Here is a 25,103-nt window from a genome sequence, read left to right as displayed (position 1 = left end):
AAGATAAAGCTGGATCAGATTTATTGACAACAAATAAAAGAAAATATTGAAAAAAATATGACAGGCTTTCACTTGATAGATACAATATAGGTAAGGTTTATAACACCACTGTGTTATTTTGACTTGGTGAAAGAGGTAATGGTTTTATGTAATCCTTCTAAGGAGTATACTGATGAAATCCTTCCATGGTCATATAATCACAATTCTCTGATGTCTTAGCTCTGCTTTCAGTCATGATAACATCTCATACAAGAATTACTTGAGATATTTATTTCCATGGCAACACACACTACTTACATTTGTTGATTGACTACTTCAAACAGCTCAGAGGTCACAGCAGTCAACAACAGAAAAGTATAACTAAATGAAACTAAAAACAGGCTCCCTTCTCGACAGGAAAAAAATTCAACTATGTATCTAGAATTGACTTGCTGCATAGGGTCTTTTACTTAGGATGAGTCTTTGGATTCACACTCTAAATATTGCATTGATTATCTAAAAATTGAAGATAATATTTGACATCCCATCATACACGTTTGTCTGTCCACTCTATCTCCACCAAATATTCTATCCACACAACATTTTCATCCCCTCCCCTATGATGTTATCAAAATAAGACATCCATTTTACCATTTACATGCATGGTTATTTAAACTATCTACTTACTTTTAGAAAATTTCTTTGATTTAGCAGGGATTGAAGATAGGCAGAGTTCCTTAATTTTACAAACATTTTCAAAATGCAAGTTTTAGAAGGTAGTGGGATGCCCTGTCAGGAAATTGTTTTCATATGAAGATGTTAGATGTAAACATATTAATTATATCAGGTCTGTATTACAAAACTTTTGAACCAACCTTGTTTATAGGTCAAAAACATAGACTTCTTTGTAATTTTACAAGACTTTATTTTTTGTCTCCTTTACAAGTAATTTTATGATGATAATAAAATAAATTTTCTCCAAATGCCTATCAATTGTGAAAATACCATACTTTTTCTTTCTTAGTTTTAATGGTTTGAAAGAAATATAAGAAAGTTGTGAAAACAATAAGGGAATTATGGTTTAATTTTACATATACATGTACCAGTTACATAAAAATGACACACACACACACACACACACACACACACACACACACACACACACACACACACACACACACACACACACACACACACACACACACACACACACACACACACACACACACACACACACACACACACTTTACATCCAGACATTTGACATTTAGTAATTTTTTTCTGCAACAACTAATAAGGAGTGAATTTACAATTTGACATGTAAGTGCATATTTCAATGAAACCGATTTTCTGGGCTGACATGTGTAAAGGATAAAGACATGACCAGCCACAATTTTGATGGTAACAATTTTTTGTGGTGAGTTATTCTCCAGATGCTGTATTCAATGTTTTCACTGTATTATTTCATCAATTTTGTTTTTCTTGCTAGATCACAGCAGATCATTGAATTGATTCCTACAGTGAAGATCAATTTGACAACATATGTGACAACCTGATTTATCACTCAAAATGAAAATGATACACAGTGAGCAATAAAGCTAAATGGCCTTAAAATAAGTCACCAAAATATGAAACGACAATATTTAATGATACACCTGTTATTGCTCAACAATCGTTGCACCAATCAATCAAGAGTAATAGAAGGTAATTTAGAAATATGTGCTGCATGTATATACCCATCATAAGATGATATTGATGCAAGAAAATATCACAGAGCACACTGACAGTAAATTACTTCAATCTGAATTTGCAGATGCAGTGTTTGAATTGACTTCAGAAAAACATCACTCATCATCATCAATCTTTATTACAAAAGATTTCAGGATGGAGTTTTGAATTGACTTTTACAAAAACACGGTACAGCTCATCAATAGTTATTACATACAAGGTTTCAAGATGCAATTTGGTAATGACAATATTAATGATTGATGGCTATTTCAAATTACTACATTTCAAACTTACAACTCAATGGTCAATTTTCCAGTTTCAAGATGCACTGCGCAAGATGTTACGTTGTAAAACAATGTAAATTTAAGACATGTTGACCTTGTTAATTATGAATGATTTTATAGAAGAAAGACTAAACGTCATACATGACAGAGAAGGATTTTACTGGTAAACCCAGGTCAGGTGCACCATTCCCCTATTAAAGTAGCATGTGCAAACCCCCCCATGTGTCGGGTACACCATTTCCCTAAGTAGCGCATGCAAACCCCCGTGTTAAGTGCACCATTCCCCTAAGTAGCACATGCAAACCCCCTGTGTCAGGTGCACCATCCCCCTAAGTAGCAAGTGCAAACCCCCTGTGTCAGGTGCATCATCCCCCTATTAAAGTAGCACATGCAAACCCCCATGTCAGGTGCACCGTTCCCCTAAGTAGCACATGCAAACCCCCATGTCAGGTGCACCGTTCCCCTAAGTAGCACATGCAAACCCCCCTGCATATACAGAATGCATGATGTTGTATGGAAAGATGAGTGATGTATCTTGGAATCAGCAACAGGTTTATTCTGTATTGACTTGGGAAAGCATTTCACTCTCTCATAGTTATTACATTTGAATTCAGCATGCTAATTTGAAAAGAAAAAAACATTGCTCACTATAATATTACAATAGTTACTACGTGCAAGTTATTTCCTTTTGTAGCTCCTAGCCATTACACATATATTATTTAGACTGCAATTCTGATTTGGGACTGCATGACAGGGCTATGTTGATCTGTTGATATCAAAGTTCCTACCAGTACAGTCAATAACAATAATTCAAGAGTCTTCGGGGCACAGCTATGCATGCACATAACACCAGCAGTACCCATATCACTACACTGTATCTATAAATTACTACAGGTTGTAACATTCTCAATTCTCAGTACCTGCAATAATATTTTACCAACACTAGCGGGTCAAAATGGAACAAGAACAATTGACTCATTTTCATGTAGATCTATAGTAATGCATATGTGGTATGCAAAGCTGAAGTCACCGTGTTGACCAAAACATTGAATGATCATAATTTTAATGACACACCTATGTGGTAAAATTCTATTTCAGATACAGAGAATGGAAAACTATTGAATGTGGTTGTAGTATTTCTACTTTGCATACAACCCACTTTTCCTCACTTTCTACTTCATTTGCTGGCCCCTTGAATTTAAAAACCACACTTATTTCCACCTTATGTTTTGTTTTTCACTGACAACGGAAATCATGATACTTGAATGGCATAAAAACTGATATAAGCAAATACAGCTGTTGAGATATCAATTGAGAAAACGTCCTTGCCATGACCAAATCCACATTGCAAATACTTATCAGTGTCCAATAAATAGAGGAATAAACCTAGATGATTGGGTACCATCTTCACTGTACTAATACCAGAGAAAGTAATCTAATGCTTGGTTTTAATTTCAATTAAATCTTATTGAATTTAGCCAAGGCATGATACTGCATGTCAAAATACATTACAAGGTTTACAAAGTTCAAATACATCGTCTTAGCAATTGATTCTACCACTGATTTTAAGCTAGTTTGTTGTGTAAGAACTAAGTCAAAGCTTTCAAATATTCTCTACCTTAAGTACCAAATCACGTTTCATCTTATATTTCCCTATCAGATTGTTCAGCTTTACCTTAATACAAATGTATAATACCCCTCTTAAGATGTTAAAGTAGTCATGTGGATGACAAATGGGGTATTTAGTTGGGATTTTTAATACCTAAAAAAAAACACAAATGAAAACTAAAAGTGCTCCCTTGGGTTAGTATCTCAATATAAGGCTGACTTAAGGTCTAACAGAACTTAGCTAATAAATAGTGTACCAGGTATATCTGTTTTGAGAGATTTTGTCCTTTTCAAAGAAGAGTTATCAGACAGAATCAGAATTGAGTGTAAAATTAACGATGTAAAGGCTAGAAAGAAATGGAAAGGCTTTGTCGAAAGCATAGCCTAAATTGTGATTTTCATTTATTTACCCTGTATTATTATGGCACGAAAAGGAAAAAAAAGAGAAAAAAAAGAAGAGTTTAGCTAATACATAGTGTATATTTTTGACAAAACATTTTTAAGGATAGCAAGCTTTAACAAAAATTCTTAACTAAAAAATCAACAGTATTGTAGCACAACTGTATAGTTTGTATTATTTTTGAAAGAATGTTTCTCTAAAGCAAAATTTTACTATTGGAATGGGCAGTATCTTCATTGCTGGATAAATTACATCCAACTTTGGAAGTGTTTTCAATTGCCTAACCAGCCATGTTTTTATTTTGGCAATACACATCACCAATTCACTGTTGCTATGGGTGTGATTTTGTTGTTTGGCATTTGTGCATTCCCTTTTTAGATGTTTATTCCCTTGTCTATTAATAGCTATTTTTTATCTTTGCAATAAATACACAATCATTTAGCCATTATATGGGCATGGTCTTGATGCCAGGCATATCTGCATACATTTTTTGCATGTTCATCCATCCGCCTATTAATTCTTGTTGTTGTTATCTTTGCAATTTACACCACTATTTGGCTGTTGCTATGGGTGTGGTTTGTTTAGACCTAATTTGCATGAGATAATCACCTGCTATTTTATTGATAATTCTTTATCTACATACCCCTAGAAACATCTCTGCCAAATTTCAGCCAAATCAGTCAAGTAGTTTCTGAATTAAAAGACTTTTAACCAAAAAGACATCTTTTTAGACCTAATTTGCATATCACTGACAGAATCAACATGTCACGAACAATTCTTCATCTACACATCCCTAATTTTAGCCCCATTAAATTTCAAACTGCTCTGACCAGTACTGAGTTTAAGTTTTTTACCAAAAAATTACATTTTTAGACCCAAAACACACATCCATGATAAAATCATTTTAATTTGAACACTTTTCCATCTACACACCCTAAGTAATGTTCCAGCCAAATACCATGGCAATCGGTCTGATGGTTTTTAACTTTAAGTCATTTACACACAAACACAAAGAAATTTCACCATGCCATGCCTATAGCACTACTGAACCTCAGTTCTGTTGTGCCAAAAATTGATTTTGTTTCATAATGTAGTATGTGGAGCAGAAGTTATGGTGTTTGCAAGAAATGAAATAATTGTTATTTTTGTGACATGCCTCTCAGGTACTAAAAAAAAGAATTTCAAAATGTTTTATTGATATAATACTATTCTCTATTCTCCAAAGAATTGTTTACAGTTATCATTATTTCTTTGTATTAAACCAGCCACCTACTTTAATGTGTTTAATTACTATAAAGTGATTATTATACTAGCCATGATACCAATTTGAAGACTACACTGGATATCTTATTAATTCTCAGTAATATGTACTTTATTCTATAATGGACTTTGCACATATAAATAAACACACATCTAAGTCTGTATGCAATTATGCAATCAGTGATGCTATAATAGTACTGTAAGGTACCAAAAACTCATTATAACCCCCCCCCCCCCATATTATTTGTTGAGGGGCTGTTGTGTAGTATAAAATAGCACCAATTGCATTGTAGCACAACTGTATTTGACTGTTGCTATAGGCATGGACTTAATATAAACACCCTGAAGAATGTTACAAATGACTCAGCCCAATCTGCTCAGTAGTTTTGGAATTAAACATTTTTGATCAAAAAGACACATTTTCATACCTTATTTGCATATCACTGATGGGATCATCATGTCATGACCACTTCTTAATCCAAACACCCCTAAGAATGTTCCCACCAAATTTCATACCAATCTGCCCAGTAGTTTTTTTTACTAACAATCACATTTCTTTTACCCAAATCACACACCGTTGGTAAGATCATATTGATTTGAACACTTTCCCAACTAGACACTCAAGGTAATATACCCACCAAATATCATGGCAATCGGTTCAGCGGTTTTTGTTTACACACATCCACACACACATTGACACAGACAGACAGACACTTTGCCATACATATAGCACTACTGAACCTAAGAAGTTCAGTTGTGATAATAAAAACCCTTTGGGTTAAGATGAATAAATGTGTCAATTATTATATACTAGTCTACCATATTATGGATTATGGGGAAACTCTACCCATTTAAATTTACATAATGTAAACAATAAAAAGCAGGATGAATATGGTTGTTATGAGAAAAAGGGGGAGAAATTGAGTACAGGACTTCCTCTATTATGTCTAAAATGACTTTTGTGCAAGAACTGTTGAAGGCTGTATGTGTGTCAATAACACTTTCTGAAATCATGAGTCTTTTTTTGAGTTAATCCATCAAAATCATTACATTTGTTTTTTACTCAGTACTAATGGTTTAAATAGTGCATTGTGCGTCACATTTTACTTACCCAAAATAAACAATGTAATCTTAGATATAACCTTTACGTGATTAAAACATGCTGTGTGTAGGAATAAAATTTGGAGTGATTTTTAGCCATCCTGTCAACTTTAATGTATAAATACTTGCCTAATAGACTACATCTAAACTAAAGTGAACAAATCTAATGGCTTGTTGTGCTATACAGACTGAACAGTGTAATATTACTGTCACATCCAATGTGTTGTACACCATCCCCTAAAACTGTGAATCTTGTATCTCTCAGATAAGGTAAGTGTCAATATCGGTCTATCAAAAGAAAGTGTACATGCACTTCTCGGTATTCTGACACAATAAAGATGACCAGTATGTGACGCTTCATCAAACACTGGTACCAAATGTGATGATATGATAGAGCTAACACTCCTGTCAAACACTGGTACCAAATGTGATGATATGATAGAACTAACACTCCTGTCAAACACTGGTACCAAATGTGATGATATGATAGAGCTAACACTCCTGTCAAACACTGGTACCAAATGTGATGATATGATAGAGCTAACACTCCATTCAGCTGCAGCATTAACATATTCTTATTTATACAGTTGAAGCAGTCACAATCACACAGAGCTTTAAATGGACTCTCAACATACTCTGAATATTAGATATTACATTTATTGATTTTACAACTTATTTACTCAACTGAAAATACTTATACTTACATAAAACCTCAATTAAACTAATGTTCATGTTGATGTATGCCTTCTATCTTCTGACATTGTTAGAACAGTTAATTAAACAGTACAGATTTCTTTTACATCTTTTATAATATTATACATATTTAATAAATTACATCTATGCCTAATCAGATTGTTTTATAAGTTATATTTTAGTACCGGGTTTGAGTTCAGTCTATTACAAGTGCTGGTCAGTTACTATTAAAGTATGCTTCAGTGAGGAGAATACTTCAAGAAAGTATGCTTCAGTGAGGAGAATACTTCAAGCATATTTTTAATGTTCACCAAAAATCATTATTAGAAACTAAGCTTGTAGCACTTTAAAAACTGCACAGTGTTTTTGCTAAAGGTTAATATAAAATAGTTAAAATCAATGGTGTAAATCAGTTACTTTAATACTGAGGTTTCAAAACAAAATTATCCTAGACTGTGAGGGAATCTATGATATAAACTTTACTCAATTTCACAGTTTCTGTTCTCTTTCTATTTCTTCAGCAGTTCACTGGTACCTGCACCTTGGCAAAAACACTATCAGTAACAGAAGCCATAAAGTATGATTTCTGTCACATCTGACACTAACGTCACATCTCGACACAAACCTTAGAAAAAACACTACAGTTGCCATAACAAATGATTTCTATCACATCTGACACTAACCTTAGTAAAAACACTACAGTTGCCATAACAAATGATTTCTATCACATCTGACACTAACCTTAGTAAAAACACTACAGTTGCCATAACAAATGATTTCTATCACATCTGACACTAACCATAGTAAAAACACTACAGTTGCCATAACAAATGATTTCTATCACATCTGACACTAATTTTAGTAAAAACACTACAGTTGCCATAACAAATGATTTCTATCACATCTGACACTAACCATAGTAAAAACACTACAGTTGCCATAACAAATGATTTCTATCACATCTGACTTAGGACTCTAATTACTTATAGAAACACTGATAAAATAACACATAATACTAAGATTATAAAGCTGTATCATAGTAAACACAAATGGATATCTCACGGCTACATATAAGTTTAGATGGATTAAGCCATTTCAGTCACTTCTTGTAGGGAACTACAATTAACTTCAGGGCATCCATATTTTGATCTGTACAGTTGATGATGCTTGAAACTACATAAAACAGAATTATACAAGATGTGTTGATATTAGAAGACAGTGATCCAATGGTGATTTAGCATAACATCCTCATATGCTAAATGCATCAAAATTTGTGACATTTTTTCTTCAAATGTGTTATGTGTGCATACAACGTTTACCACATTCATTACTTTTGTGTCATCACTTTGAATTACAATGATAGTTTGCATCACTAAAATTATCATGAAAGTTATGTTGGCTATGGTGATAGTGACTAGTTATGGGAGTTGACTATCCATAGAGTAGAGTACAGATAAATGCAATACTTACAGTGTGCCCTTAATGGCAGAATGAAAGGTGGAGACATGAAGGGAAAGTGGTAGGGAGGGTGTATGTCTGACAGAGAAAGGCATACATACATACAGACAGACAGACTATGCAGACGGGCACATTGAGGACAAAAGAAAAAGCTAGAGACAGACAGATACACATTGTAAGATTGAGACAGAAAAGTACATGTACAAGGATGCTGATATAAACAGAGAGACAGACTAGTAGTGAGAGCAAGTGGTAGAAAGGTAGAAATACGGAAAGAGTAGCAAGGGTGGATGGGTGGGTGTTAGAAGGCCATATTGTGTAATAATTTGTTCAACTAGTAACATTACATTCAGAAATCATAACTCAATGCAGACTAAACTTGCTATGTTCAATTTCTATGCACAGGCAATTTCAAATTTGCTATAGTGTTTTTGAACATTGTTACTATAGTAACAAATCCAGGTGTATACATTTCAGGAAGTATGGTCTTTGTTTTTAAGACAAAATAATGGCATTCTCATCAGCATTGGTTATAGAAGATTTATTAGTACACTATCATAAAAATAGACCCATAATTGAGATAGCATTCAATACTGGCCATCAAAATAAAACACTTTTAAGAAAATTACCTTAAATATGTTTTCATTCAATTACCATTTTCCTCATTAATCCTAGCTCAATTAACCTACAGCGTTAGAGTGGTTGCCGTGGTAAAAGTGTGCATCGTAACAAAAGTCATTACCATTTGCTACTGTACTACATGGACTATTATTAGATTGGAGTTGATAAATATGTGCCTAAGGGTACCAAGAACAAGAGAAAAACTTTAGAGTGTCAGCTTAGGGGTGCTATGAACAAGAGAAGAGTGTCAGCTTAGGGGTGCCATGAACAAGAGAAAAACTTTAGAGTGTCAACTTAGGGGTGCCATGAACAAGAGAAAAACTTTATACTAGTGTCAGCTTTGGTGCTATGAACAAGAGAAAAGCTTAAAGAGTGTCATATATTATGAAACTAAGCTGATGAATCTCTTTGGATTTATATTATCAGCTTAGGGGTACCATGAACAAGATATAGGCATAACTATGGTTTGAAGAGACTGTGAAAACTATCATTTAAAATTCGTAAAATATATTTGTTAGACCCCAAAATAATAGCAAAATGTGTTTCTAATGTTGGATTTTTTAACACTGTCCTAATAAATAGAAGAATATTCACAATTCATTTGGTCTGTAAACAACTTGTCAGTGTGTATATATTTTGAATATTCATGAGTACTTTGCAACAGGAAATTTGAAAATAAAGGCCAAGCTGTTTGCATGCATCTGAATAGGATAGGATGGAAGGCTAACTTTCAGGTGTGATTTCTATATGTAACAAAGAAGAATTTTCTTCAGAATCTTCAAGTAGGAAGGATATACTTCAGCTCTATGATGGTACAATCAACAACCATACAGGTTGGAGTCAGATGCTAGTCGTTACAAATGTTTTACCACAGAATGTATGAATGACTTTACTTGGTTGGTTGCATTAAACATTACAGATATCAATATTCTACTCAAATCTTTCATAAGGATGGAAAAATATAAAGTTCTACAATAGGTCACAAGATTAGCTGGGATAATGTTATCGTCAATGATAATGTCAATGATGTGTTAGGAAAGGAGTATGTGTTGACGAAGAGACTGACTTCGATAATGATGTTAGCAAGGACAAGAGAGTGCCAAGTAGAAGAATCACTCATAAACATCCTGCTCCAACTCACGATATGTCTTTCATCCTACAATGTACTCCACATTGTTTGTTGGGCAAAATTATCTTCTTGATTTCACTCTGCCCGTACTCAAATGTAAACATTTGTGAACCTAAAACAAACAGACTTAGATATGTTGTGTGTGCTTGTTGGACATGGAATATGCCTCCAACAATAAAGGATTGGTTGGGTATGGGGGATCATATCACGATGAAAATGGAGTCTGAGTTATGGCTTTGGACATGGAAAATTCACAAACAAAATGGCTGCCAGGCAGCCATATTGGATCGTATCATGACGAAAATGGATATGCACATGTATGTCATAGAAAGCTGTCCTAATACCAACTTTGAATGAGATCTGTTCAAGCATGTCTTAGTAATGGCTTTGGACATGGAAAATTCAAAAACAAAATGGCTGCCAGGCAGCCATATTGGATCGTATCACGATGAAAATGGATATGCACATGTATGTCATAGAGCACTGTCCTAATACCAACTTTGAATGAGATCTGTTCAAGCATGTCTGAGTTATGGCTTTGGACATGAAAATTCAAAAACAAAATGGCTACCAGGCAGCCATATTGGATTGCATCATGACAACAATGAATATGCACATGTATGTCATAGAACACTGTCCTAATACCAACTTTGAATGAGATCTGTTCAAGCATGTCTGAGTTATGGCTTTGGACATGAAAATTCGCAAACAAAATGGCTACCAGGCAGCCATATTGGATCGTATCATGACAACAATGAATATGCACATGTATGTCATAGAACACTGTCCTACTACCAACTTTGAATGAGATCTGTTAAAGCATGTCTGAGTTATGGCTTTAGACAGGGAAAATTCGCAAAGAAAATGGTTGCTAGGCGGCCATATTGGATCATATCATAAAACAAATTGACGTGCATATGTATGCCATAGCATGTTGCTCCTGTACCAAGTTTGAAAAAAATCGGTCCAGGCATCTCCAAGAAATGGCTGCGGACGGACGGACAGACGGAACCCAATCCATAAGTCCCCGTTCCGGACTTCGTCCGCGGGGACTAATAATCTAGAGTATGAACCAATATTACATGTAATAATCTAGAGTATGAACCAATATGACATGTAATAATCTAGAGTATGAACCAATATGACATGTAATAATCTATAGAGTATGAACCAATATGACATGTAATAATCTAGAGTATGAACCAATATTACATGTAATAATCTATAGAGTATGAACCAATATTACATGTAATAATCTATAGAGTATGAACCAATATTACATGTAATAATCTATAGAGTATGAACCAATATTACATGTAATAATCTAGAGTATGAACCAATATTACATGTAATAATCTATAGAGTATGAACCAATATGACATGTAATAATCTAGAGTATGAACCAATATTACATGTAATAATCTATAGAGTATGAACCAATATTACATGTAATAATCTAGAGTATGAACCAATATTACATGTAATAATCTAGAGTATGAACCAATATTACATGTAATAATCTATAGAGTATGAACCAATATTACATGTAATAATCTAGAGTATGAACCAATATTACATGTAATAATCTATAGAGTATGAACCAATATGACATGTAATAATCTATAGACTATGAACCAATATGACATGTAATAATCTAGAGTATGAACCAATATTACATGTAATAATCTATAGAGTATGAACCAATATTACATGTAATAATCTATAGAGTATGAACCAATATTACATGTAATAATCTATAGAGTATGAACCAATATTACATGTAATAATCTATAGAGTATGAACCAATATGACATGTAATAATCTATAGAGTATGAACCAATATTACATGTAATAATCTATAGACTATGAACCAATATGACATGTAATAATCTAGAGTATGAACCAATATTACATGTAATAATCTATAGAGTATGAACCAATATTACATGTAATAATCTATAGAGTATGAACCAATATTACATGTAATAATCTATAGAGTATGAACCAATATTACATGTAATAATCTAGAGTATGAACCAATATTACATGTAATAATCTATAGAGTATGAACCAATATTACATGTAATAATCTATAGAGTATGAACCAATATTACATGTAATAATCTATAGAGTATGAACCAATATTACATGTAATAATCTAGAGTATGAACCAATATTACATGTAATAATCTAGAGTATGAACCAATATTACATGTAATAATCTATCAATATCTATGTGAACATTTTCATTCAAGGAATAGCTCAAATCAGCTGTAAATGATCAAATACACACACACACACACACACACACACACACACACACACACACACACACACACAGACATTTCTCAATACTCTGCTTTATATAATGTCTATGTGACAGTGACAACAATGCAGCTTTGAGCATCAAATTAGAAGCAAGGGGACCTCAATACAGTTGTATATGTCTAAGCAATGTAGAGTGGCATATACCCCATAGCTTTGAAAGATCAGAATTGACTAAAGACTGGCTGAAAGTCACTAATTAGTGACAATGACTGTCATATCTCCTACAGACAAAGATTACAAGGCTTTCACTTTCAGCACATGAAGTACAATTGGCTGTATTGAACTTGATAATACCCTGAATACTCTATTATTGCCAAGTCACAAATTGTCACAAAACTTGATAATACTTTGAATAAGCCACCATAAATGAAAGACAGAATAGAATGACATGTCAGATTTTAATACAAATCAGATCTGTAAGTCCAGTGCACAGAAAATCATCTTTCTTTCATAATTATTTGCAAGTAATACTGCTAACAACACTAGTGCAACCTGTCACTTTTCATGACTAATTTAGGAGGAGGAATATATTAAGATTTAGATTGAACTGAAGTGAATGATTGAAACGCAGTCGTTTTCTTTTTCTTATCAACCGAATATGACCTAATTTTGACTTATTTTTCCTTTTGTGAGATCATGAACATAAAGTTGTACAGATTTTTCATAAACTCAGACCTTGCGGCATGCTCTGTTACTTTATCTCTACATACATGTACGTACAAATTGTTGAAATCAGTTAATTGTTAAAATAAGCTGACCTGATACCAATCTCTTTCAACATGGTGAATACTCAACAAATCTCAAACCTGTAGCATCTTTTTCTTTTAATATCTTAACAACTATTGATGATAAATAATAACCCATCATTTAGCTGTTGCTATGACTGAGCATGACCTTGTTGCTAGGCATATGTGTTCATTAATTCAATGTTTATTGACTTGTCTATCCACCCATGTGGCAGTCCTTACTCTTTCCTAATTTGATGTATCCGCTCTCCTCTTATTTCTATATCTTTTATTTCCTAGCATTGCCCTCGTTTCTGTGCTATTGCCTTTACATGATTTGCTTTCTGTTTGTGCAAAATATTAAAATGTATACATTCAACACTTCTGATATGACAACCTCAGACAACAATTAGTGTTATGAATTCAATGGCTATGACAGCGTGTCAAGTGTGTACATCAATGAGAAAGATGTAAGACGTACAGTAACATTTGCAGCAAAGAGTCAAGTCCTTCTTATGATCACTGTAATGCCAGAACAATACCTTCATTTGTGACTTACCTAGTTTTTCAAAGTAGGTGTTGAGAAAATTATTTTGTTGATGAGGCACTAGAAGCCCTGTGAATGTAATGCTTTAATGATAGCTGTTATCATGTCAATGACCCATCATGGTCATAAAGCAGATGGTAGTGTGAGTGTTAAAGGTCTTTGAAACCTATAATGTTACAGATAGCAGAAACATAGTCAAATAATAACATATGCCAGTGAGGGCAAAATAACAATTTAGTGCCTGCACAAGGGTTGGTTGGCACTCTTTACCAAAATTTTGATGATGCCCAAACTTAAGGCGAGGGAATCATTATAATTCTGGTAAAGAGTGCCAGTCATTAAAGAGGGCTGACATTAAATTGTGATATTGCTTGATTGCATGTCTTACACCCTCCCCTCATTCGTCCAATCATTCACATAGCTACTATTCATTAACCATCGTTCGTCATCAATAGAAAAGGTTCCCTTTGATGATGCTTTTCCAAATTGTACTTGCAGATGAACATCGAATACGGACATGGCCTGCATTATTTGTAAGAGCTTGAGTGTCCCCACATCTAATCTATAATTGTATTTTTTCAAATTTCTGCAAGAAATAAGCTAAAAAGCTGCTTGCGTGTCTCACTGTAGTAACTTTGTCATCTGCACAACACTGCAAAAGATGCACATAATAGATGTGCAATGATTGAAATAATTCTAGTGGGAAAAAGTGCCAAGCATTAGTCTCTGCAAGCGTGGGCAATATCACAGCATGGGCAATAGTCTATTTAAAGAAGATCATTTGATTCGATTCTGACCAATGACAGGATGTCGAGATGCAATAATTCTCCATAATGTTATATAGCATCAAAGAAATATACCTGGAGTACTGAGATAAACTTTACATAGTTCCTTTATATAATATTTATACGATAATTTTGGTGGTGATTCATAGTAGCATGGCAGTAAGTGACTAAGGAGCATTTTACCTATTTATCAATTCAATTCCTTTATTTAACATCAGTTTTAAAAAAAATCAATAATATACAAGTACTATTTACTATTGTAGATAAACAGGGTCTATGCCCATTTGATTATTACCAATGTTGTAGATAAACAGGGTCTATGCCCATTTGATTACTATCAATGTTGTAGATAAACAGGGTCTATGCCCATTTGATTATTACCAATGTTGTAGATAAACAGGGTCTATGCCCATTTGATTATTACCAATGTTGTAGATAAACAGGGTCTATGCCCATTTGATTATTACCAATGTTGTAGATAAACAGGGTCTATGCCCATTTGATTGCTACCAATTTTGTAGATAAACAGGGTCTATGCCCATTTGATTACTAACAATAGTTTGAAAGATATATGTTTTCTAAATTATGCATTATTTACATTCAACTTACTTTTGATATTCAGTTTCAGTCACCCTTTATTCACTATCAGACTCAGTGTATGGGACAAAATGGGTTTGCATGCCTTTTTTGTACAAATATTTTCATTTACCATCAACAATCATGTACAAGTTTACAAACAGAACTTGTCACAAATATAGTATGGTAATCAGATATCGTTTTGGATTCCAAATTGAATTTATGGCCCACCCCACCCCTGTTATTGCAGTTCATAAACCCTAGCAAATAATCTCTGGGATATGTGGTGGAAATAAACTTACCCAAGTTTATTCCTGAGTTTCTGAAATTCTACCAAGCCTGCACTGAGTGGTAGCCCTGTCTTTGTGGCCTGCACCATCAGCCTGGTATCTTCAAATGTATGGTCTGTTACAGGAATATCAAGGGCTCTGTAAAGACAGAACACATACAAGTCACTGTGAATTCATTGCAAGAGTTGACAAGGTAAATAATTTTACTGGGATAATGTCATTACTGAATTTACAAAATGGATACAAGTCATTGTGCGTTTGCTTACTTAAAGCCATGGGATAATTTTAATCTACAAGTATAGTCATAAAATTTCTAATTAAACTGCTGAGAAAAATTCACTTGTTTGCAGTAGACATTTTGGAACCATCATTGTCTATCCTATGAATACTCAAGGAATTTCTCAATGAAGGTAATTCTATTTGGGTAAAGTATGATTACAAGTGATGCCTAATATGACAATTTTAATTGCAAGTACAAGAAGTTATGCAAATGATGCATAATTACATTTATAGCCAGACTAAAAAGTCATCATCAGAGCCATATGCAGTGGTATGCAAACCAATAGTTTATATATTTTTGTGTGCTTTAAAATTAAAAAAGCTAAATAATGATATCATCATGTACATATGTGCAAATATGCAAATGTACATTATGTATGCAAATCTATGTCCAGTACCAGATACAAATACAACAATTATGCAAATTATACATTTAATGAATAATGATATCATCTGTATCAAGACAGGCAACTGTACTAATTACAGATGCATGTAGAGATACGCAAATGATCTACATTGAATTTATATAATATGTTATGTTATCACTGTGTTGCACAACAGTTCCATACCTACCATTGCAATATAGTAACTACTTACTTTGCCATAACAGCTCTAACATTCCTAGCAAATAGTTTAGGATCATTAACCTCCTCTTCATTTGGATGATACACATCAAGAAACTCTATTTCTAATTTGTTGTTCAAGTTGCACAGTGTCAGCCACAATATTTTGTAACTGAAATAAGAAGACATTTACTACTTTGCCATCAAGCTGCAACATTATAGATGTTGTAAAGTCAGGGAGTGGTAAACTGTGACTATATTAATGCAATCCCTCTCACAATAATGTGACTGCAATGTTTTCAGCAATACTACTAGACTCTAGACTGCTCCAAAATGTACAGGCAAGAATTTGATAGGATATTTTCATGGATAAGTTTGAGTAGAACAAAGCAGACGTTAGTCAAAGTTGTCCATGAGGATCTTTCTTATCGCTTACTAACTGACTTTAATAGTAGTCAACCATTTTGGTTTGATTATTGACAGTGTCAAAATTGTCACTCAGGGGGTCATATAATAGTTTGATATACAACAGTATTGTAACATGCATCATTAGCCCATCAGAATGTTGGGATTGGGCGTTGTCTACACCATTGTTCAACTGTTCTCATTGAGACGTTGTCTTCATGAAAATAGAAAAGTGGAGGAAATGAGCTAGGAAGATTTGTATAGGTTGATACATCGGAGTCAACACAAGTTGACTTCTAAATTATGATTTCAACAACTCTTTTTTTTCTGCAACTATTATTTCAGCTGATACTGCTCACAGATATTAAAGATTGAATGGTATGTAATGTATAACTGTCAAGTTCATAAATTATTTTCAGACAAAAATACAAACTTACGCATCTGGCCCTTCCCAGGTCCATGTGACTGTGTCGGGAACTGTCAAGTATCGTAGAATAACAGGCTGTACAGCAACCCCTGGATAAAATGCTCCTGGGTAAGAAATGACAAATCAAGCATTGTCAGTACAATATTTATAGGGGAATGGTACCTTGTTTAGTTAATGTTATTTAATTACCATATGTAAATGGAATGCCTCTCAAATGGGCTTCCAATTGTTGCACAAGATCAGCAAATGAAGATTCCTTGATTTGACTCAAGAGATGTAGAGGACTGGTATGATATTGGTGAATTGTCCAAAGAAGGGAATAAAAAGAGTGCACATGTAAAGATTATATATAAATAAAAGACATAGGTTTCAAATACATGACTGTACAGAAATATCAAATGTTTTTTTTTTGTTCTTTCAAATAATTGATAATAGTGTGTTAGTTGTGTTATCACAGTCCTAATTCAGTATGTAACTCCAAAAGCATACATATCATAGTCCTAATTCAGTATGTAACCTCTAAAGCATACATATCATAGTCCTAATTCAGTATGTAACCTCTAAAGCATACATATCATAGTCCTAATTCAGTATGTAACCTCTAAGGCATACATATCATAGTCCTAATTCAGTATGTAACCTCTAAAGCATACATGTCATAGTCCTAATTCAGTATCTAACCTCTAAGGCATACATATCATAGTCCTAATTCAGTATGTAACCTCTAAAGCATACATATCATAGTCCTAATTCAGTATCTAACCTCTAAGGCATACATATCATAGTCCTAATTCAGTATCTAACCTAAAGCATACATATCATAGTCCTAATTCAGTATCTAACCTCTAAAGCAGACATATCATAGTCCTAATTCAGTATGTAACCTCTAAGGCATACATATCATAGTCCTAATTCAGTATCTAACCTCTAAGGCATACATATCATAGTCCTAATTCAGTATCTAACCTCTAAAGCAGACATATCATAGTCCTAATTCAGTATGTAACCTCTAAAGCATACATATCATAGTCCTAATTCAGTATGTAACCTCTAAGGCATACATATCATAGTCCTAATTCAGTATCTACCCTCTAAAGCATACATATCATAGTCCTAATTCAGTATCTAACCTCTAAAGCAGACATATCATAGTCCTAATTCAGTATGTAACCTCTAAGGCATACATATCATAGTCCTAATTCAGTATCTAACCTCTAAGGCATACATATCATAGTCCTAATTCAGTATCTAACCTCTAAAGCAGACATATCATAGTCCTAATTCAGTATGTAACCTCTAAAGCATACATATCATAGTCCTAATTCAGTATGTAACCTCTAAGGCATACATATCATAGTCCTAATTCAGTATGTAACCTCTAAGGCATACATATCATAGTCCTAATTCAGTATGTAACCTCTAAAGCAGACATATCATAGTCCTAATTCAGTATCTAACCTCTAAGGCATACATATCATAGTCCTAATTCAGTATGTAACCTCTAAGGCATACATATCATAGTCCTAATTCAGTATGTAACCTCTAAGGCATACATATCATAGTCCTAATTCAGTATGTAACCTCTAAAGCAGACATATCATAGTCCTAATTCAGTATGTAACTCCAAAAGCATACATATCATAGTCCTAATTCAGTATGTAACCTCTAAGGCATACATATCATAGTCCTAATTCAGTATCTAACCTCTAAGGCATACATATCATAGTCCTAATTCAGTATGTAACCTCTAAGGCATACATATCATAGTCCTAATTCAGTATGTAACCTCTAAAGCAGACATATCATAGTCCTAATTCAGTATGTAACTCCAAAAGCATACATATCATAGTCCTAATTCAGTATCTAACCTCTAAGGCATACATATCACAGTCCTAATTCAGTATCTAACCTCTAAGGCATACATATCATTGTCCTAATTCAGTATGTAACCTCTAAGGCATACATATCATAGTCCTAATTCAGTATGTAACCTCTAAGGCATACATATCATAGTCCTAATTCAGTATGTAACCTCTAAAGCATACATATCATAGTCCTAATCCAGTATGTAACCTCTAAGGCATACATATCATAGTCCTAATTCAGTATCTAACCTCTAAGGCATACATATCATAGTCCTAATTCAGTATCTAACCTCTAAAGCATACATATCATAGTCCTAATTCAGTATCTAACCTCTAAGGCATACATATCATAGTCCTAATTCAGTATCTAACCTCTAAGGCATACATATCATAGTCCTAATTCAGTATGTAACCTCTAAAGCATACATATCATAGTCCTAATTCAGTATCTAACCTCTAAGGCATACATATCATAGTCCTAATTCAGTATGTAACTCCAAAAGCATACATATCATAGTCCTAATTCAGTATCTAACCTCTAAGGCATACATATCATAGTCCTAATTCAGTATGTAACCTCTAAGGCATACATATCATAGTCCCAATTCAGTATCTAACCTCTAAGGCATACATATCATAGTCCTAATTCAGTATGTAACCTCTAAAGCATACATATCATAGTCCTAATTCAGTATGTAACTCCAAAAGCATACATATCATAGTCCTAATTCAGTATCTAACCTCTAAGGCATACATATCATAGTCCTAATTCAGTATGTAACCTCTAAGGCATACATATCATAGTCCTAATTCAGTATCTAACCTCTAAGGCATACATATCATAGTCCTAATTCAGTATCTAACCTCTAAAGCAGACATATCATAGTCCTAATTCAGTATGTAACCTAAAGCATACATATCATAGTCCTAATTCAGTATGTAACTCCAAAAGCATACATATCATAGTCCCAATTCAGTATCTAACCTCTAAGGCATACATATCATAGTCCTAATTCAGTATCTAACCTCTAAGGCATACATATCATAGTCCTAATTCAGTATCTAACCTCTAAAGCAGACATATCATAGTCCTAATTCAGTATGTAACCTCTAAGGCATACATATCATAGTCCTAATTCAGTATCTAACCTCTAAGGCATACATATCATAGTCCTAATTCAGTATCTAACCTCTAAGGCATACATATCATAGTCCTAATTCAGTATGTAACCTCTAAGGCATACATATCATAGTCCTAATTCAGTATGTAACCTCTAAAGCATACATATCATAGTCCTAATTCAGTATGTAACCTCTAAAGGCATACATATCATAGTCCTAATTCAGTATCTAACCTCTAAAGCAGACATATCATAGTCCTAATTCAGTATGTAACCTCTAAGGCATACATATCATAGTCCTAATTCAGTATGTAACCTCTAAGGCATACATATCATAGTCCTAATTCAGTATCTAACCTCTAAGGCATACATATCATAGTCCTAATTCAGTATCTAACCTCTAAGGCATACATATCATAGTCCTAATTCAGTATGTAACCTCTAAGGCATACATATCATAGTCCTAATTCAGTATGTAACCTCTAAAGCATACATATCATAGTCCTAATTCAGTATGTAACTCCAAAAGCATACATATCATAGTCCTAATTCAGTATGTAACCTCTAAGGCATACATATCATAGTCCTAATTCAGTATCTAACCTCTAAGGCATACATATCATAGTCCTAATTCAGTATCTAACCTCTAAGGCATACATATCATAGTCCTAATTCAGTATGTAACCTAAAGCATACATATCATAGTCCTAATTCAGTATGTAACCTCTAAGGCATACATATCATAGTCCTAATTCAGTATCTAACCTCTAAAGCATACATATCATAGTCCCAATTCAGTATGTAACCTCGAAAGCATACATATCATAGTCCTAATTCAGTATCTAACCTCTAAGGCATACATATCATAGTCCTAATTCAGTATCTAACCTCTAAGGCATACATATCATAGTCCTAATTCAGTATGTAACCTCTAAAGCATACATATCATAGTCCCAATTCAGTATCTAACCTCTAAGGCATACATATCATAGTCCTAATTCAGTATCTAACCTCTAAGGCATACATATCATAGTCCTAATTCAGTATGTAACCTCTAAAGCATACATATCATAGTCCCAATTCAGTATGTAACCTCGAAAGCATACATATCATAGTCCTAATTCAGTATCTAACCTCTAAAGCAGACATATCATAGTCCAAATTCAGTATGTAACCTCTAAAGCATACATATCATAGTCCCAATTCAGTATGTAACCTCTAAGGCATACATATCATAGTCCTAATTCAGTATCTAACCTCTAAGGCATACATATCATAGTCCTAATTCAGTATCTAACCTCTAAGGCATACATATCATAGTCCCAATTCAGTATGTAACCTCTAAGGCATACATATCATAGTCCCAATTCAGTATGTAACTCCAAAAGCATACATATCACAGTCCTAATTCAGTATGTAACCTCTAAAGGCATACATATCATAGTCCTAATTCAGTATCTAACCTCTAAGGCATACATATCATAGTCCCAATTCAGTATGTAACCTCTAAGGCATACATATCATAGTCCCAATTCAGTATGTAACTCCAAAAGCATACATATCACAGTCCTAATTCAGTATGTAACCTCTAAAGCAGACATATCATAGTCCTAATTCAGTATCTAACCTCTAAAGCAGACATATCATAGTCCTAATTCAGTATCTAACCTCTAAAGCAGACATATCATAGTCCTAATTCAGTATCTAACCTCTAAAGGAGACATATCATAGTCCTAATTCAGTATGTAACCTCTAAAGCAGACATATCATAGTCCTAATTCAGTATCTAACCTCTAAGGCATACATATCATAGTCCCAATTCAGTATGTAACTCCAAAAGCAGACATATCATAGTCCTAATTCAGTATCTAACCTCTAAGGCATACATATCATAGTCCCAATTCAGTATGTAACTCCAAAAGCATACATATCACAGTCCTAATTCAGTATGTAACCTCTAAGGCATACATATCATAGTCCTAATTCAGTATCTAACCTCTAAGGCATACATATCATAGTCCCAATTCAGTATGTAACCTCTAAAGCAGACATATCATAGTCCTAATTCAGTATCTAACCTCTAAGGCATACATATCATAGTCCTAATTCAGTATCTAACCTCTAAGGCATACATATCATAGTCCTAATTCAGTATCTAACCTCTAAGGCATACATATCATAGTCCTAATTCAGTATCTAACCTCTAAGGCATACATATCATAGTCCTAATTCAGTATCTAACCTCTAAGGCATACATATCATAGTCCTAATTCAGTATCTAACCTCTAAGGCATACATATCATAGTCCTAATTCAGTATGTAACCTCTAAGGCATACATATCATAGTCCTAATTCAGTATCTAACCTCTAAGGCATACATATCATAGTCCTAATTCAGTATGTAACCTCTAAGGCATACATATCATAGTCCTAATTCAGTATGTAACCTCTAAGGCATACATATCATAGTCCTAATTCAGTATCTAACCTCTAAAGCATACATATCATAGTCCTAATTCAGTATGTAACCTCTAAGGCATACATATCATAGTCCTAATTCAGTATCTAACCTCTAAAGCATACATATCATAGTCCTAATTCAGTATGTAACTCCAAAACCATACATATCATAGTCCTAATTCAGTATGTAACCTCTAAAGCATACATATCACAGTCCTAATTCAGTATGTAACCTCTAAGGCATACATATCATAGTCCTAATTCAGTATCTAACCTCTAAGGCATACATATCATAGTCCTAATTCAGTATGTAACCTCTAAAGCATACATATCATAGTCCTAATTCAGTATGTAACTCCAAAAGCATACATATCATAGTCCTAATTCAGTATGTAACCTCTAAAGCATACATATCATAGTCCTAATTCAGTATCTAACCTCTAAAGCATACATATCATAGTCCTAATTCAGTATGTAACCTCTAAGGCATACATATCATAGTCCTAATTCAGTATCTAACCTCTAAGGCATACATATCATAGTCCTAATTCAGTATGTAACCAAAAGCATACACATCATTCAGAACTAAAACTCAGCAGTTATTATGAGAAATGCATGATTTTTATAGCATCATCATCATCATCAAAACTAGTTCTTAAATGCACAGATGAACAGATCCTGAGAAGTGGATTAGCTTACAATATATTATTTGACAAAGAAATCTAATGCCCTTTACAGACGTATATAATATAACTCTACCCCGTCATCCTGGCTATTAGTGAAGAGTCTATATTTTAAAAGCGACAGACTGGCGACATTTGTGTATGCTCAATCTATTTTCTTCTGAGTGGAATCTCTTTGCCAACCTTACTTTAAACTAAAAATTGTATCTACATCAAATCTAGTACAATTAGATGTTAAAGATATAATATACTAACAGAACTGTTATAGTATGACTGATTTCCTGATGGAGTGAGCTAGTTCCCAGTTGTAACTGACATGAATTGAAGATTGAAGCAAGGGTCAATGACTTTTTGATTGGCTGGTTAATGACCTTACCTCCTTTAAAGCTTATCAAGCAAGATCTATTGGTACAAGTCCCCTCTGGAAAGATAATCACCTGGGGCCACTTGCCACCTGACTGAGCTCGGCGTTTAATTTCCTTGATTGTGTTCTGTCTGGAGTTAGGATCAGTTCGTGACACAAACACTGGCTGAAGCATTCTTACAAGCGCTGAAACAGTCAATCACATTTACAATATGGAATATCAAAACATACCACAATGGCAGACTAACTGTCAGAAAGCATAGACACAAACTAACACTATCATTGTGATATGGTGATGTATCAATGGCTGTTACCCTTACTGAGGAGAGCATCTAATTCTGACAGTGATGAGAGAGTATTCCTCAAATGATGGAATGGTCAAACTCATTTTAATATTTACACAATCTTGATCACAGGTTGATTATATCCACATCACCTAGGCACCATTATGACATGTATACCCATTTGTGTAGTCCACCACATGTCACAAAAGTTTTAGTTTGTGACTATATCTTAGTTTTTCAAATAGCATAGTTTATGGAATCACCCTGTCAGTAAAATTCTTTTAAAATTTTACCAGAAAAATACAGAAATAATATATTATCTCAGACCACTATAGAGTTCTCTATAATGGTCTGAGATATTATGTAGTATATTGTGAGATAGCAACAAGTTACCCAGTTGTTTTATTTTACTTGTCTTTGACATATTGAAGCACACACATGTCTAAGTTGATGTAATGGTACCTGAGCTTTTGTATCCCTGGAGATGCTCTCTTTTTCTTGTTTTACCTTTTTAGGTCTAATATCATCCATTAAGCAAGTGCACCTCTAAATCTTTACACAATAAATTCAAAATAACTAGAATGTAATAGTGTTAGTTTTTATATAGCACTTTCTCACTCTGTGCTCATAGCGCTTTATAATTATTACCCCTGGCACAGATCTATAGTGGCACAGCAGCCCTTTACTTCAACTCCCTGGGCACATACAATCCATTACAGCCTCTATATTAAGCATATAGGATTAAAGCAACCTCTATCCTTCCAGGTTCCCAATTACAATGTTGGGTTGACTGAAGTACAATCATGGTTCAAATGTTGTCCAAGGACTTCAGCCATTCAGAAACAAATGGCAGTGTCACACTGTCAGGGTTTGAACCTGAAACCTGCAGATTCCAAGCTGGCCACTCTAACCATTCACCCATCATGACTCTACAACCTGAAACCTGCAGATTCCAAGCTGGCCACTCTAACCATTCACCCATCATGGCAACATGCATCACGACAAAGTATTCACTACATGTTACTATTACTTCTTGATTTTCCTCCTAAGGACACTCCATCAAGATAAATTATCTCCTTCTATTTACAAATTTGTGTGAAGTAGAATTACAAATAGTCTATGATCTGTTTTCCTCTTCCT

At 33.9% G+C, this 25,103-nt stretch overlaps 1 protein-coding gene across 1 annotated transcript in view; it reads right to left on the bottom strand.

Annotated features, from left to right (window-relative positions):
* Window positions 1-25,103, bottom strand: part of LOC144437371 (lysophosphatidylcholine acyltransferase 2-like) — a 50,773-nt gene that overhangs the window by 10,203 nt on the left and 15,467 nt on the right. Inside the window, exons 4-7 of the mRNA XM_078126296.1 lie at window positions 23,692-23,865; window positions 17,197-17,290; window positions 16,389-16,526; window positions 15,525-15,650 (exon numbers count right to left, since the gene is read on the bottom strand). Coding sequence (XP_077982422.1) covers window positions 15,525-15,650; window positions 16,389-16,526; window positions 17,197-17,290; window positions 23,692-23,865 — 532 coding nt within the window. The remainder of the gene's footprint in view (window positions 1-15,524; window positions 15,651-16,388; window positions 16,527-17,196; window positions 17,291-23,691; window positions 23,866-25,103) is intronic.

The sequence above is a fragment of the Glandiceps talaboti genome, chromosome 7 (assembly GCF_964340395.1).
Source record: "Glandiceps talaboti chromosome 7, keGlaTala1.1, whole genome shotgun sequence".
Taxonomy (NCBI): Eukaryota; Metazoa; Hemichordata; class Enteropneusta; family Spengelidae; genus Glandiceps; species Glandiceps talaboti.
The sequence above is the reverse complement of the archived record's forward strand: the minus strand, read 5'-3'. Positions and strand labels throughout refer to the sequence as shown.